Here is a 12,765-nt window from a genome sequence, read left to right as displayed (position 1 = left end):
AAAAGAACACTAGAAAAATTCTAAGAGTAATTAAGAAGGATTCACCCTATCAGGTATTTTTTAATTGTTACCCAGTAAGTGGAATGGTGATCCTAAGAGATACAATGAATCAAATCATTAGAACAGGGATGAGAAATAAATCCAAGTATACCCAATAATTTGTCATATAATAAAGGTAGCCTTTTGAACTCGTGGAGGAAAAGACTAGATTACTCAATAAATGGTTTGAAAAAATTGAGTAGCCATTTGGTAAAAAGTAAAATAAAGATGGATCCTTATCTCACTCCCTCAATCAAATGAAACTGAAGAGGACAAAGACTGAATACAAAAAAAAAAAAAAGACTGAATACATAAAATGAGACCATCAGTACTAAAACAAAACATGGGTGAATATTTCTACAATATTGGAATTGGGAAATCCAGAAGCCATAAAGATAAGCATTGATAATATGATCACATAAAAATATCATGAGTTTGAATGTACCAAAACAGAAACAAAACCCACAAAGTCAAAAAAAAAAAATTGGGGGCAAAGTATCTTCAGCAGAAATACTCAAAGAGCTCTTGAAAATCAGTAAGAAAATGATCAACAATCCAGAACACCCATATATAACAAGATGCCCAAAGCCACTAGCAAAAAAAAAAAAAAAAAAAAGGCATATGAAAATAAGATGGTATTTTTCACTAATGACGATGTTTGAAATAAGAATGCCTACTTCCCAGGGTGAAATAGGGTGAATACAGGATGCAGTATTAAATAGTATGAACTTTTACCACCAATCAAAATTTTAAATGGTCATCATGCCCTCTACTCAGCAGTTTCTCAACTTGCAACCTAAGTGAAAACACTCACTCAACCCAGATACATATAGAGGGATGTTTACAGAAGCAGGATCTATACAGCAGCAAAACCCAGAAACCCAAAGGTCCTTCAGGAGGCAAATGGCTAAATTATAACACATCTACCTCTACACAATGAAGTATCACATAGCTATTAAAAAGAGTAAGGTAAGTTTTCTAGATGCACTAATATGGAAAAAGGTACATTATCAAATAAAAATAACTGGCAAAAAGTATGCAGTGGGACATTCCTCCCCTTTTAAAATTTTTTTTTGATTTATTTTTATTTTAGAAAGAGCTAGGGAGGGAAATAAATAAATAAATAAATAAATAAATGGTGAGCTAGAGAGGAAAGGAGGGGAAGAGCAAGGGAGAGACTCTTAAGCAGGTTCTGCCCCCAACACCCAGCACTGAACAAGAGGCAGGGCTAGATCACAAGACCCTGAGATCTTGACCTTATCAGAAACCAAGACTTGGATGCCTAACCAACTGAGCCACCCAGGAGCTGCTCCCTTTTTCTTCTAAAATAACAGTCATGCTGTTTGATTATATTCTGTCTCACCTGTAAAATATATGGCACATGAGGGGTGCCTGGGTGGCTCAGTAGGTTAAGAGTCCGACTCTTGATTTTGGTTCGGGTCAAGATCTCTCAAGATCTCAGGGTTCACATCAGGGCTCTGTGCTGGCAGTGCGGAGCCTGCTTGAGATTCTCTCTCCCTCTCTCTGCCCTTCCCCACTGGGTCTCTCTCTCTCCAAAATAAATAAATAAAAACTTTAAATCCCCAGTGTTTATAGCAGTACTATCAACAATAGCCAAAGTATGGAAAGAGCCCAAATGTCCATCGACAGATAAATGGATAAAGATGTGGTGTATATATGTGGTATACACACACGCATGCACGCACTGGAGCATTGCTCGGCAATCAGAAAGAACGAAATCTTGCCATTTGCAACAACCTGGATAGAACTCTAGTTCCCTCTAGGGTATTATGCTAAGCGAAATTAGTCAGAAAAAGACAAATCTAGGACTTCACTCATATGTGGAATTTAAGATTCAAAACAGATGAACATAAGGGAAGGGAAACAAAAATAAAAACAGGGAGGGGGACAAAACACAAGAGACTCTTAAATATAGAGAACAAACAGAGGGTTGCTGGAGGAAGGATGGGCTAAACGGGCAAAGGGCATTAAGGAAAACACTTGGTGGGATGGGCACTGGGTGTTAGAGGGGATGAATCACTGGAATCTGTTCCTGAAATCATTGGTGCACTATATGCTAACTTGGATGTAAAGTTAAAAATTAATTAACTAAAGGGGCGCCTGGGTGGCGCAGTCGGTTAAGCGTCCGACTTCAGCCAGGTCACGATCTCGCGGTCCGTGGGTTCGAGCCCTGCGTCAGGCTCTGGGCTGATGGCTCGGAGCCTGGAGCCTGTTTCCGATTCTGTGTCTCCCTCTCTCTCTGCCCCTCCCCCGTTCATGCTCTGTCTCTCTCTGTCCCAAAAATAAATAAATAAAAAATGTTGAAAAAAAAAATTAAAAAAAAAAAAAATTAATTAACTAAAAATAAATTTAAAAAGAAAAAAAACTTTAAAAATTTATAAAACATATGGCACATGAAGAAAGGAACTTCACCTTCTGGGGCTTTATCCCAGAGCCTGTCTAGAATACTACACCAAGCTCACATAGTAGATACCAAAAACATCTGTTGAATGAAAGAATGAATATTACCCCAGCAAGGCACAGAACAGGTACTCAATAAGTATTTACCATGTTTAAATATATGTATCATATTTAAAAAATATGCAGAAAGAGAAAAAGAGGATATGTATACAACGTTAATGGTGGGTAGCTATGAGCCTGAAATTAAGGAGGAGCTGAGCTTTCACACAAAAACTGGGTAAGGATTAAGTGTTCTGAGTGTTCAAGGGCTAGACAGCAGAAAGATGCAAAACAATGAACAAGAATAGACAAGGACACGTGTTTCATGGAACACAGACACCTATTTAAACCAACAACTTAAGGGGCACCAGGCTGCTTGGTTGGAGGAACATGTAACTCTTACTCGGAGTTGTGAGTTTGAGCGCCATGTTGGGTATAGAGATTACTAACAAATAAAACCTTTGTTTTTGGACTAGAGCTATGAGAAGTCATTGAAATGTTTTTGAAACTGGCATGATACTGACCTACTAGAATGCTTTAATTTTGTAACAGTCATCAGTACTGTTTCTCTAAGGAGAACAGAGTGGACACTGTACTTCTATATACACAGCTAGAAGGATAAAACTAGTCCAGACTGAAAATCCATATCAAAATTTTAACTGTTACACACACACACACACACACACACGCACAAATTAACACACAAGACCTATCAGATCAAAAAGTATGATTAACATTGTGTCAGTGAATGGTGTGAGGAAACGAGACATTCTTACACAGGACTGTAAAGTGGAACCATCATTCTGATGGGCAATTTAGCAATATGGATCACAATGAAAAATCCACAGCTCCCACCCAACCAATTTACTGCAAGGAACTTAACTATCACCCTCATTGTTAGCAAAACCTCTGCTTGTAAGAATTAAGACACAGTATTTTCAGAATTCTGTGGATATAGGATTTACTATAGATTGCTTTCATCTGTGATTGTACTAAGCGGTTTCAGAAAGGTAAATAAAAGTCTTGATTCACCTAGTCTTTGAGTAGATCTAAACACTGCTTCAGCTCTGGAATCTCCTCTAACAATCGTGTAAAGTACTTAAAAAAAAAAAAAAAAGTATATTGATGGGGCACCCAGGTGGCTCAACTGGTAAAGAAAGCATCCCACTCTATATTTTGGCTCAGGCCGTGATCTCAGGGTTGTGAGCCTAACAGGATGGAGCTTGCTTGTGATTCTCTCTCCCTCTCACTCTGCCCCTGCTCATTTGTTTTCTCTCTTTAAATAAACATTTAAAGAAAGGATATTGATACCATTAGTTTAATCCTTTAAAATATTCTTGCTAAGAGTCCGAAGAAACGCTTAAACAAAAGGAGAAAATGGGAGCACCTGCGTAGCTCAGTTGGTTTAAGTGTTGTACTCTTGATTTCGGCTTAGGTCATGGTCTTGCAGTTTGTGGGTTCGAGCCCCACGTCAGACCCTGTGCTGAGGTGTAGAGCCTACCAGGGATTTTCTCTCTTTCTCTGCCCCTCCCCCAGCTCATGCTCTCTCAAAATAAATGAACTTTAAAGAAGGAAAGAAAAAAAGGAGACACCTAGTGGAAAAGAAACTTGATATTTATATAAAAAATGCTTGGACCTCAGATTATACATGGTCTCAAAAGCACAAGCAGAGAAAGAAAGAAAGAAAGAAAGAAAGAAAGAAAGAAAGAAAGAAAGAAAGAAAGAAAGAAAAAGAAAGAAAGAAAGAAAGAAAGAAAGAAAGAAAGAAAGAAAGAGAAAGAAAGATCTGGACTGCATCATTATTGCTTTTGCACTACAAATAACATCAAAAATGTGAAAACCCACAGAAATGAGAAAATTTTTGCCAATATAAGGGATGTGTATCCAATAAAGAACTCTTCCAACTCAATAATAAAAAAATACATAACCCAATTTTAAAATGGGCAAAGGACGTGAATAGACATTTCTCCAAAGATACAGGAATGGCCAAGAAGCACATGAAAAGAGGCTCAACCTTAGTCATCAGGGAAATGCAAATCAAGACTACAGGGATACCATTTATACCTACTAGGATGGCTGTGAAGAAAAAAAAGACAACCAAAAACAAGAGTTAAGGACGTGGAGAAATCTTCATCTAAACCATGAATATGTAAAATCCCACAGCCACTTTGGAAAATAATTTGTCAGCTCCTCAAAATGTTAAACAGAGTTTTATGACCCAGCAATTCCACTCCTACATATATACCCAAGATAAAAGAATACAACTGCACAAAAACCCTACACAAACGTTCTTGGTAGCAGCCAAAAAGTAGAAACCCAAATGTCTGTCAGCTGATGAGCGGATATATAAGCGTGTAGTACATATAAAATGGAATATTATTCAGTAACAAACAAAAAGAAAACTGGCCAACAAACATGGAAAAAGATGCTCAATTCATTAGTCATTACAAAAATGCAAACCAAAAGTACAAGATGCCACTTCAAACACACTAGGATGGCATAAAAACAAACAGAAAGTAGCAAGTGTTGACAAGCATGGAAAGAAATCGAAACCCTCCTGCATTCCTGGTGGGAATGTAAAATGAACGGCACAGCAGCTGTAGAAACTGTGGCGGTTCCTCAGTGCGTTAAACATAATTACCATGACCCAGCAATTTCACTCCTAGGTATACACTCAAAAGAACCGAAAGCATGTATTCTAACAAAAACCTGTACCCAAATGTTCATAGCAGCACTATTCCTAACAGCCAAAAAGTGGATAGAACAAAAACGTTTATCAAGTTAACTACGCTAGGTGAAGTGACGGATGTGTTAACTACCTTGATCTTGGTAATCATTCCACCATGTTTATCAAATCGTCACGTTGTAAACTTCAAATACAGGTTATTCTATTTGTCAATTATTTGTCAATAAAGTCGGGGGGAATTTTCTAACGTCATCAACAATATGATATATCCAAACAAAGGAATATTATTCAGCCCACAAAAAGGAATAACGGACTGATATACGCTACAACACGGAAGACACTGAAAAAACATGCTACCTGAAAGCCACACAAAAAAAGGCCACATATCGTCTGATTCCATTTACATGAAATATTTAGAAGAGACACCTACAAGACAGGAAGTTCAGTGGTTGCCAGAAGGTGGCATGAAGGGGAAACGGGAAGTGACTGTTTAAAGGATATGGAGTCTCCTTTTAAGGTAACAGAAAAAAGCTGGGGGCACCTGGCAGGCTCAGTAGGTAGAGCACGTGACTCAATCACTGGGGTTTTGAGTTCAAGCCCCACATTGAGGGTAGAGCCTACTTTAAAAATTAAAATTAAAAAAGGCAGGGGCAGGGGACACGCGGGGGGACTCCTGGGTGGCTCATTCAGTTAAGCCTCCCTTTGATTCAGGAACTAGACAATGGTGATGGTTGTACAACTTAATTGTATACTATTTTTTTTTAATGTTTACTTATTTTTTTTTTTTATGTTTACTTATTTTTGAAAGAGAGCACACATGTGGGGAGGTAGTGGGAGGGAAGAGGCAGATAGAGAGGGAAACAGAGGATCGGAAGCCAGCTCTTGGTGACTGCAGAGAGCCCGATGCTGGTCTCAAAATCACAAACTGTGAGATCATGACCTGAGCCGAATGCTTAATCAACTGAGCCACTCAGGGACCCCTGTATACTTTAAAAGAATACATTTTGTTGTCTTTTGCACACTTTTTAAAATGAAATACTGACACAGGCTACAACGTGATGACTCCTGAAAACATTACACTAAGTGAAAGGAGTCAGTCACAAAGTCCACATATTTTGTGGTTCTATTCACATGACATGTCCAAGATAGGCAAATTTAGAAGCAGAAAAGTTGATGGGTGGTTGCCTGGAGCTTGGGTGGTGATGTACAGAGGACTGAGTGCCAATCCAATGGCTAAAGGGCTAGGTGGGGAGGTGGGCAAAATGTTCTAAAGTCAAGACTGTGGGCATTGCTAAACAGCCCTGAATATACAAACAGAAACCACTGAATAGTACATTTTAAATAGGTGAATCATACAATATGTGAATTATATCTCGATGCTTTAAAAAAAAAAACAACAAAACACCTGTCTGGATATAAACCTTGCAATTGCAACTTAAAAAGAACTTTTTTAATGTTTTTGAGAGAGAGATAGAGAGCACGAGTGGGGGAGGGGCAGAGAGAGGCAGACACAGAATCAGAAGCAGGCTCCAGGCTCTGAGCTGTCAGCAAAGAGCTGGGTGCAGGGCTTGAACACAGGAACTTAACGGACTGAGCCACCCAGGCTACCTGCAACTTAAAACTCTTAGGACATTCCCCTTATAAGGATCGCAGTCAATTTCTACTCCCTAATTTGCGTTAAAATCAGAATTCTAACAGTGAAAGAGTGGTGTTTTTTTGTTTTTTTTTTTTTTTGTTTTGCTTCTCTAGAATCTAATTATTTTGGGAAACTAACTGAAGCTTAATAAATTCTGTTATACACAGCCTCTGTCATTCCAGGGCTTACTGTTGGAGTCAGATGTCCCCTCCTTGCAAGCCAGATGCCCTAGAACTTGGAATTATTCGTTAGCCTTATGGAAGCTCCCTAACCTGAATCACTTCTCAACCTAGACTTAAATTCCAAAGTGAGACCTTGACTTCCATTCCTTCCGGGTCCCGCCGCTTAAAAACTCCAGAAAGCCTTTACTAAATGCCTGCTGAAGTAAAGCTACTGAGCATGCCCGGTTTGGCCAACTCAATTCAACAACATTCCAGAACAAAAACTATAGTTCCCGCGTTAAAAGGTGGAAAAACAGAAGAGACAGGAACAATGCCTAAGAATTCGAACTAAAAGGAAAGTCAAGATTCAAGGGCTAAGCAGAAGTGAAGGACAGAACTTATACAGCTCAAACTTCGCACTTGGTAAAGTGGTACGGTCGAAACGACCCCCCAAAAAAGAGGGGGAAAAAGCTAAAACAGATGAACGAGAGGGTAGGTCAACTGGGGGTGAAGGTGTCGATGACGTAGACTACCCATACGGTTCTCTAAATCAGCCCTATCCGAAACTAATACTGAGATGACCAAGGCTTAGTGTCACCAGTAATAAAAGATATACTGTGATGAAACTCACTTCCAAGAAGTTCCCTTTCTACAATGGAAAAAGCCGAGCCGTGGCCAAGATACAACAGCCAAAAACGTTTGCTAAGCTCTCAGCTCCTGCCTTCAACCATTTCCACCGCCATCTTCTAGATAAGAACCTAGAACCGTTTCTAAAGGGCTTCCAGCAGCATCACCTCCATGCAAAGCCCGGGAAGGCTGCGTTACTCAGGTCGCCCAGACGGCGTTAAGGAGGAAGCCTCCACCTTGCCCCTCTCCGCGCCTGCTAGATGCACGCAGCTGGCTGCTGTCCTCTTTCCCCCAATATGACCCCCGGCCCGGTTTTCCGAAGTCCGAACCGGGAGCGCAAGGCCCAGTGCGCGGGCCTCACCTGCACACGCCGCGGATGCAAGGCTCCAGCCAGATGCGGTACGCGGTCTCGATGTGCTCCTGCGACACCTCCTCGGGCCGCACCGTCTCCGCCCAGCGCCAGGCCGCCTTCTCCAGCTGCAGCCGCGGGGCCATGGCCTTGGCCCGAAGAGCGCCTCCCGAGCCGAGCCGTCGCTGCTGTTGCTGCTGCCGCTGCCGCCGCCCAAATGGGCTCCGCCACCTGCCAGCAATGGGGACCAGGCGATCCCTCAGCCAGCTGGCCAGTCAATCACCTGTGCGCGCCACTGCCGCCGCGCCCGCCCGCCCGCGCCCGACCCGCACGACTAGCCGCAAAGCGCCGCCGCCGACACCCGACACCCCTCGCGCCCGCAGACGTTGGAGGTATACTCCCCGCCGCGGTGGGCGCATGCGCGTTCCCAGCAGTCTTTGCGCCACCCCGCGCCTCTAGCCCGACGGGTGGAGGAAGGGGAAGCAGCCTGTTCGAGGTAGTGTTGCCACGTCCTCACCGGCGCTGCTGGGGAAGCAGCGTCTGAGCACCTGTCCAGGGTAGCGTCCTGCGAGCCACTACCCTAACAAGCTGGCACCTCGAGGGCAAAAGGCTGCCTATTCTCGCTCTCTGGTACTTCCCCTTAACCTTGAAGGAATCACGCGAGAAGCTACTCAACGCACATCATAGGGCCGCTGGACTGCGGGGTAGGACCTGAAACCAGGTCACCAAAAAAACGACGGTCGGCTCTGTAGAGGATGATTAAACTTGAGCCTGGACCGGTTCCGACTCCTTTCCCAAGCCCTCCTGACGTCACGGGATGTTCTGGGCCTTTCCTCAAGTAGAACTGGACTACATGTCCCGGCATGCATAGCGTGCTGTCACTCACTGGATGCGAGGCATGCTGGGATTTGTAGTCCTCGAGGTGGACGGGGGCTTCGGGTGAGGTGGGCTTCGGGTGGGGTTTCGCTGGCTGGGGGGTCTTCTGGCAGCTGGCTGACCCCCTGACCGCTGTCCTCTCTTTTAGAGGAGTTAGTCCTTTTCCGAGGCTCTTCTCTAGCTCCCGGGTTTAAAAACATTTCCTTTTTACAAGTCCTGCCCCAGGATCTAAAGAGTAGCCTTATCATAATGTTTTGCAAACTGTAAAGGGCACTGTTGGAGGGAAGGTTTTGAGGACTTTACATTCGAATGAGAGCCCTCCAGGGGTCTAAGCGCTAATTTCTGACTCAGCAGTTTACCAGCTGGGTAACCTTGGACTTGATGCTTAAAGTGTGCTAGTCATTCATTAGATAAACATTTGCTGAAAGCACGACGAAGATAAGACGTGGTCCCGGCCTTGGGGGGGGGGGGGGGTTGGGGGCGGTGAGGGGAGAGCGGTAGAAACACAAAGATCCCCTTCCCAGCCTTGGAAGGTTTGCAGTACTTGGTAAAAGGCTTACTAGAAGAGGTAATTCCTAAACACATCTTAAAAAATCAGTAGAACTTAGCCAGGATAGAAAAAAGGCACCATTACAGACAAAGGGAACCCTAAGGAGCAAAGGCACAGAAGAGAGAGACTTCTTGGTGTGAGAAAACAAATTCTGAGACCGAGGGAGGTTAGGTTAGAGGTAAGCCTTGAGAGGCAGGCCGACTTTGCCTTTATCCCAGAGATTCCTTGAAATGTTTAAAGCTGGTGAGGCATACATTGGAGATTTGCATTTTGTATAGCTTTTTCAGTTTGAGTCAAGGTCAAAAGTAGAGAAACCTCTTAGAAGACTACTGAAATAATAACAGGCCAGAGATCATGAAGGCCTAAACTGGGGCCATGTAATTGTACCAGGGGTGGGGTATAAAAGCACAGCCCTGGGGCTCCCAAACAGACCAGGTTCAACCACTTGCCACTGACAAAATCCAAAGGCAGAGCATGAGTGGCAGTAGTGGTGGTGAAACGAGAAAGGAATTTATTTCCGTGAGGCCGACTCGGGGAAGACCATGGACTAGCATCTCAAAGACTTCTCTAAAGGGCTGAAAATGCGTTTACATTTATATAAGGAAAATGTGAGACTAGGGTCATTGGGTACTAGCAGGTAAGCAGCGAAGGTCAGGACAGTCTTCCTCAATCATTCCTGGTCTGGCTGGCCCAAGGCAGTCCTTGTTGCTTCAGGGGGTGCTTTTGGCTCACATGGGGGGGGGGGGGGGGGGAAGCTTTGCCTGCAGGATCTTTTGCCAGAATTAGGAGATAAGCTGGAAAGAACTTAATCAATTAGAAAGTACATAATGTGGTCAAAATGGAGGTTGTCCTGTTTCATAATAGATAACCGCCCGAGGAGACAAATTTGAAAGATACCTAGGATGTGGAATTGCTACAACTTGATGATGTTGGTCTAACCAGTGTCTATTCACCTGTTATTTGACCTTCAAGTTTGGGTCATAGCCCTTTCCTTGGTGCTTACAGCTCCCTGTGCCACCCATTGTCTCACTTAGCAAATGATGAAATTGTATTCACCAGGCTGTCACTGCTATATGCCAGTTTTCTTTTTTTTAATTAAAAAAAAAATTTTTTAATGTTTATTTATTTTTGAGACAGAGAGAGACAGAGCATGAATGGGGGAGGGTCAGAGAGAGAGGGAGACACAGAATCCGAAGCAGGCTCCAGGCTCTGAGCTGTCAGCACAGAGCCCGACATGGGGCTCAAACTCATGGACGGTGAGATAATGACCTGAGCCGAAGTCGGACACTCAACCGACTGAGCCACCCAGGCGCCCCTATATGCCAGTTTTCAAACCTGGGTAATAGTTTCTACCAAGTGAGATAGGGATTACAGAAGGAGCAAGTTTAGAAGGGAGATGATGATTTCAATTTTTAAAATACAGTAGACCCTTGAACTATGTGCTGTACCTTGACCCCCAGCAGCATGGAAAGTCTGGGTATAATTCTTGACTGCCCAAAAACTTAGCTACTGATAGCTTGCTGTTGAGCAGGAGCCTTATCGATAAGTCCATGAACACATTTTATATGTTTTATGTATTATAGACTGTATTCTTAAAGCAAGATAAAGAAAATGTTACTAAGAAAATCATAAAGAAGAGAAAAACACATTTACTGTACTGTACTATATCGGAAAAAGTGCAAGTGGGCCCACACAGTCCGAGCCTGTGTTATTCAAGAGTCGACTGTATTGCATTTTAGGTGTGCGGTCGAAAACCAGCTTCCATGCTTCAGAGCCAAAATATAACAGGAAGACAGAGTTTGGGGTAAGGAGGAACAATAGCTTTATTGCTTTGCAGGCAAAGGAGGCTGCAGCAGGCTGACCTTCAAAACCTGAAGGCCTGGGACACCTGGATGGCTCAGTTAAGCATTCAACTCTTTGTTTTTGGCTCAGGTCCTGGTCTCATGGTCGTGGGATCCAGTGCCGCGTCAGGGTCTGCTTTGAGCATGGAGCCTGCTTAAGATTTTCTTTCTCCCACTCTCTCTTCCCCTCCCCTACTTGTGCTCGCTGTCTCTTACAAATAAATACAGTTAAAATATGTGTGTGTGTGTGCGCGCGCGTGTGTGTGTGTAGGCACCTGGGTGGCTCAATCAGTTAAGTGTCCAACTTCGGCTCAGGTCATGATCTCACAGTTGATGAGTTCAAGCCCCGCGTCAGGCTCTGTGCTGACCGCTCAGCGCCTGGAGCCTGCTCTGGATTATGTCTCTCCCTCTCTCTCTGCCCCTCCCCCTCTCAAAAGTAAATAAACATTAAAAAAATGTTTTTAATACGTATATTAAAAAAAAACAAAACTGCAAGCCCTCCCAGAGGAAGGGGCTGGAGGGTTATAGGGAAATACAGGATCTGGCTGGTTTTGACAGGCATTGTGTGGTGCTACCAGCTTCCAGTCTTGTCTTTAGGGTGGTAAGAGAGGAGGGCAAGTTTGCTGAAGAGAGGGAAAAGGTTACTTTAAAATCCAGGTTTGCTGAAGCGTTGGTGCAGTCATTTTGATTTTTATTGGTTTTTTAAGTGGTTTCAGATGCATAAGGGACATACATGTCAAGACAGCAGACATGAATCTGAATCTTGCAGGATATATTGTCCTGCACCATTAATTTTTCATTCTATGCTGGATGATTCTCGTCAGCATTCAAATGTGATTTGATTTCTCCCAAGTTCAACAAACTCACTCTTGACTCCCACATCCACCCCAAGCTACTGTCCCATTTTTCTGCTCCCTCTTTATAATAAAACTGAAAAGAGTTGTCTATAGTTTTCTCCAGTTCCCCTCTTCCTATCCTCATTAAATTAATTCCAAATCAAGCTCTTGTCTCTATCTCCCCCAAAACCACTCATATGAAGGTCACACTGTGAAATCCATTGGTAAGCTCACACTTGATTTTGTCCTACCAATCCAAAGCATCTGAACCATTATTCAATCTCTCTCTGGAACTCTTCCTTTTCTTAAGGTGCAGGATACCACATTCTCCTGCTTTTCCCACAATTCACTGGCCATTCTTTTTTAGTGCCCTTTGCTGCTTTGCTCTTATCTCTAACTTGTAAGCTTGAGTGGCGTAAGGTTGTCCCTGGACCCTTCTCTAATACATTTACTCCCTGGGTGATCTGATCTCCTTATGTAGCTTTAAATACCAGCTGTGTGTTGACTGCCAAATTCGTATCTCCAGGCTTGACCTCACTCCTATGATGCCAGATTTGTATGTCCTGCTTACCTGGCATCTCTAGTGTGCGATACACTTTACAAGTCCAAAACCTACCCTTATTCCACTTCCAGTTGCCCCCAAATATCCTTCTAAATCTTTGCCATCTCAACAAATGGCAACTCTATCCTTTCAGAAGCTTTAG

General features: G+C 43.2%; 1 protein-coding gene across 7 annotated transcripts in view; it reads right to left on the bottom strand.

Annotated features, from left to right (window-relative positions):
• Positions 1 to 12,765, bottom strand: part of USP48 (ubiquitin specific peptidase 48) — a 115,561-nt gene that overhangs the window by 81,361 nt on the left and 21,435 nt on the right. For 3 of the 7 annotated variants that reach the window (XM_053898839.1, XM_053898843.1, XM_053898844.1), the window contains exon 1: positions 7,971 to 8,307. The exons of 1 other annotated variant lie outside the window; for it this stretch is intronic. In XM_053898839.1, the coding sequence (XP_053754814.1) occupies positions 7,971 to 8,104 (134 nt within the window). In that variant the 5' untranslated portion in view covers positions 8,105 to 8,307. Of the gene's footprint in view, positions 1 to 7,970; positions 8,311 to 12,765 lie in introns of those variants that run through there. 3 more of the 7 variants (XM_053898840.1, XM_053898842.1, XM_053898841.1) reach the window with 2 other exon arrangements.

Source organism: Panthera pardus, unplaced genomic scaffold, assembly GCF_024362965.1.
Source record: "Panthera pardus isolate Hobbes unplaced genomic scaffold, ASM2436296v1 HiC_scaffold_11, whole genome shotgun sequence".
NCBI lineage: Eukaryota > Metazoa > Chordata > Mammalia > Carnivora > Felidae > Panthera > Panthera pardus.
The sequence above is the reverse complement of the archived record's forward strand: the minus strand, read 5'-3'. Positions and strand labels throughout refer to the sequence as shown.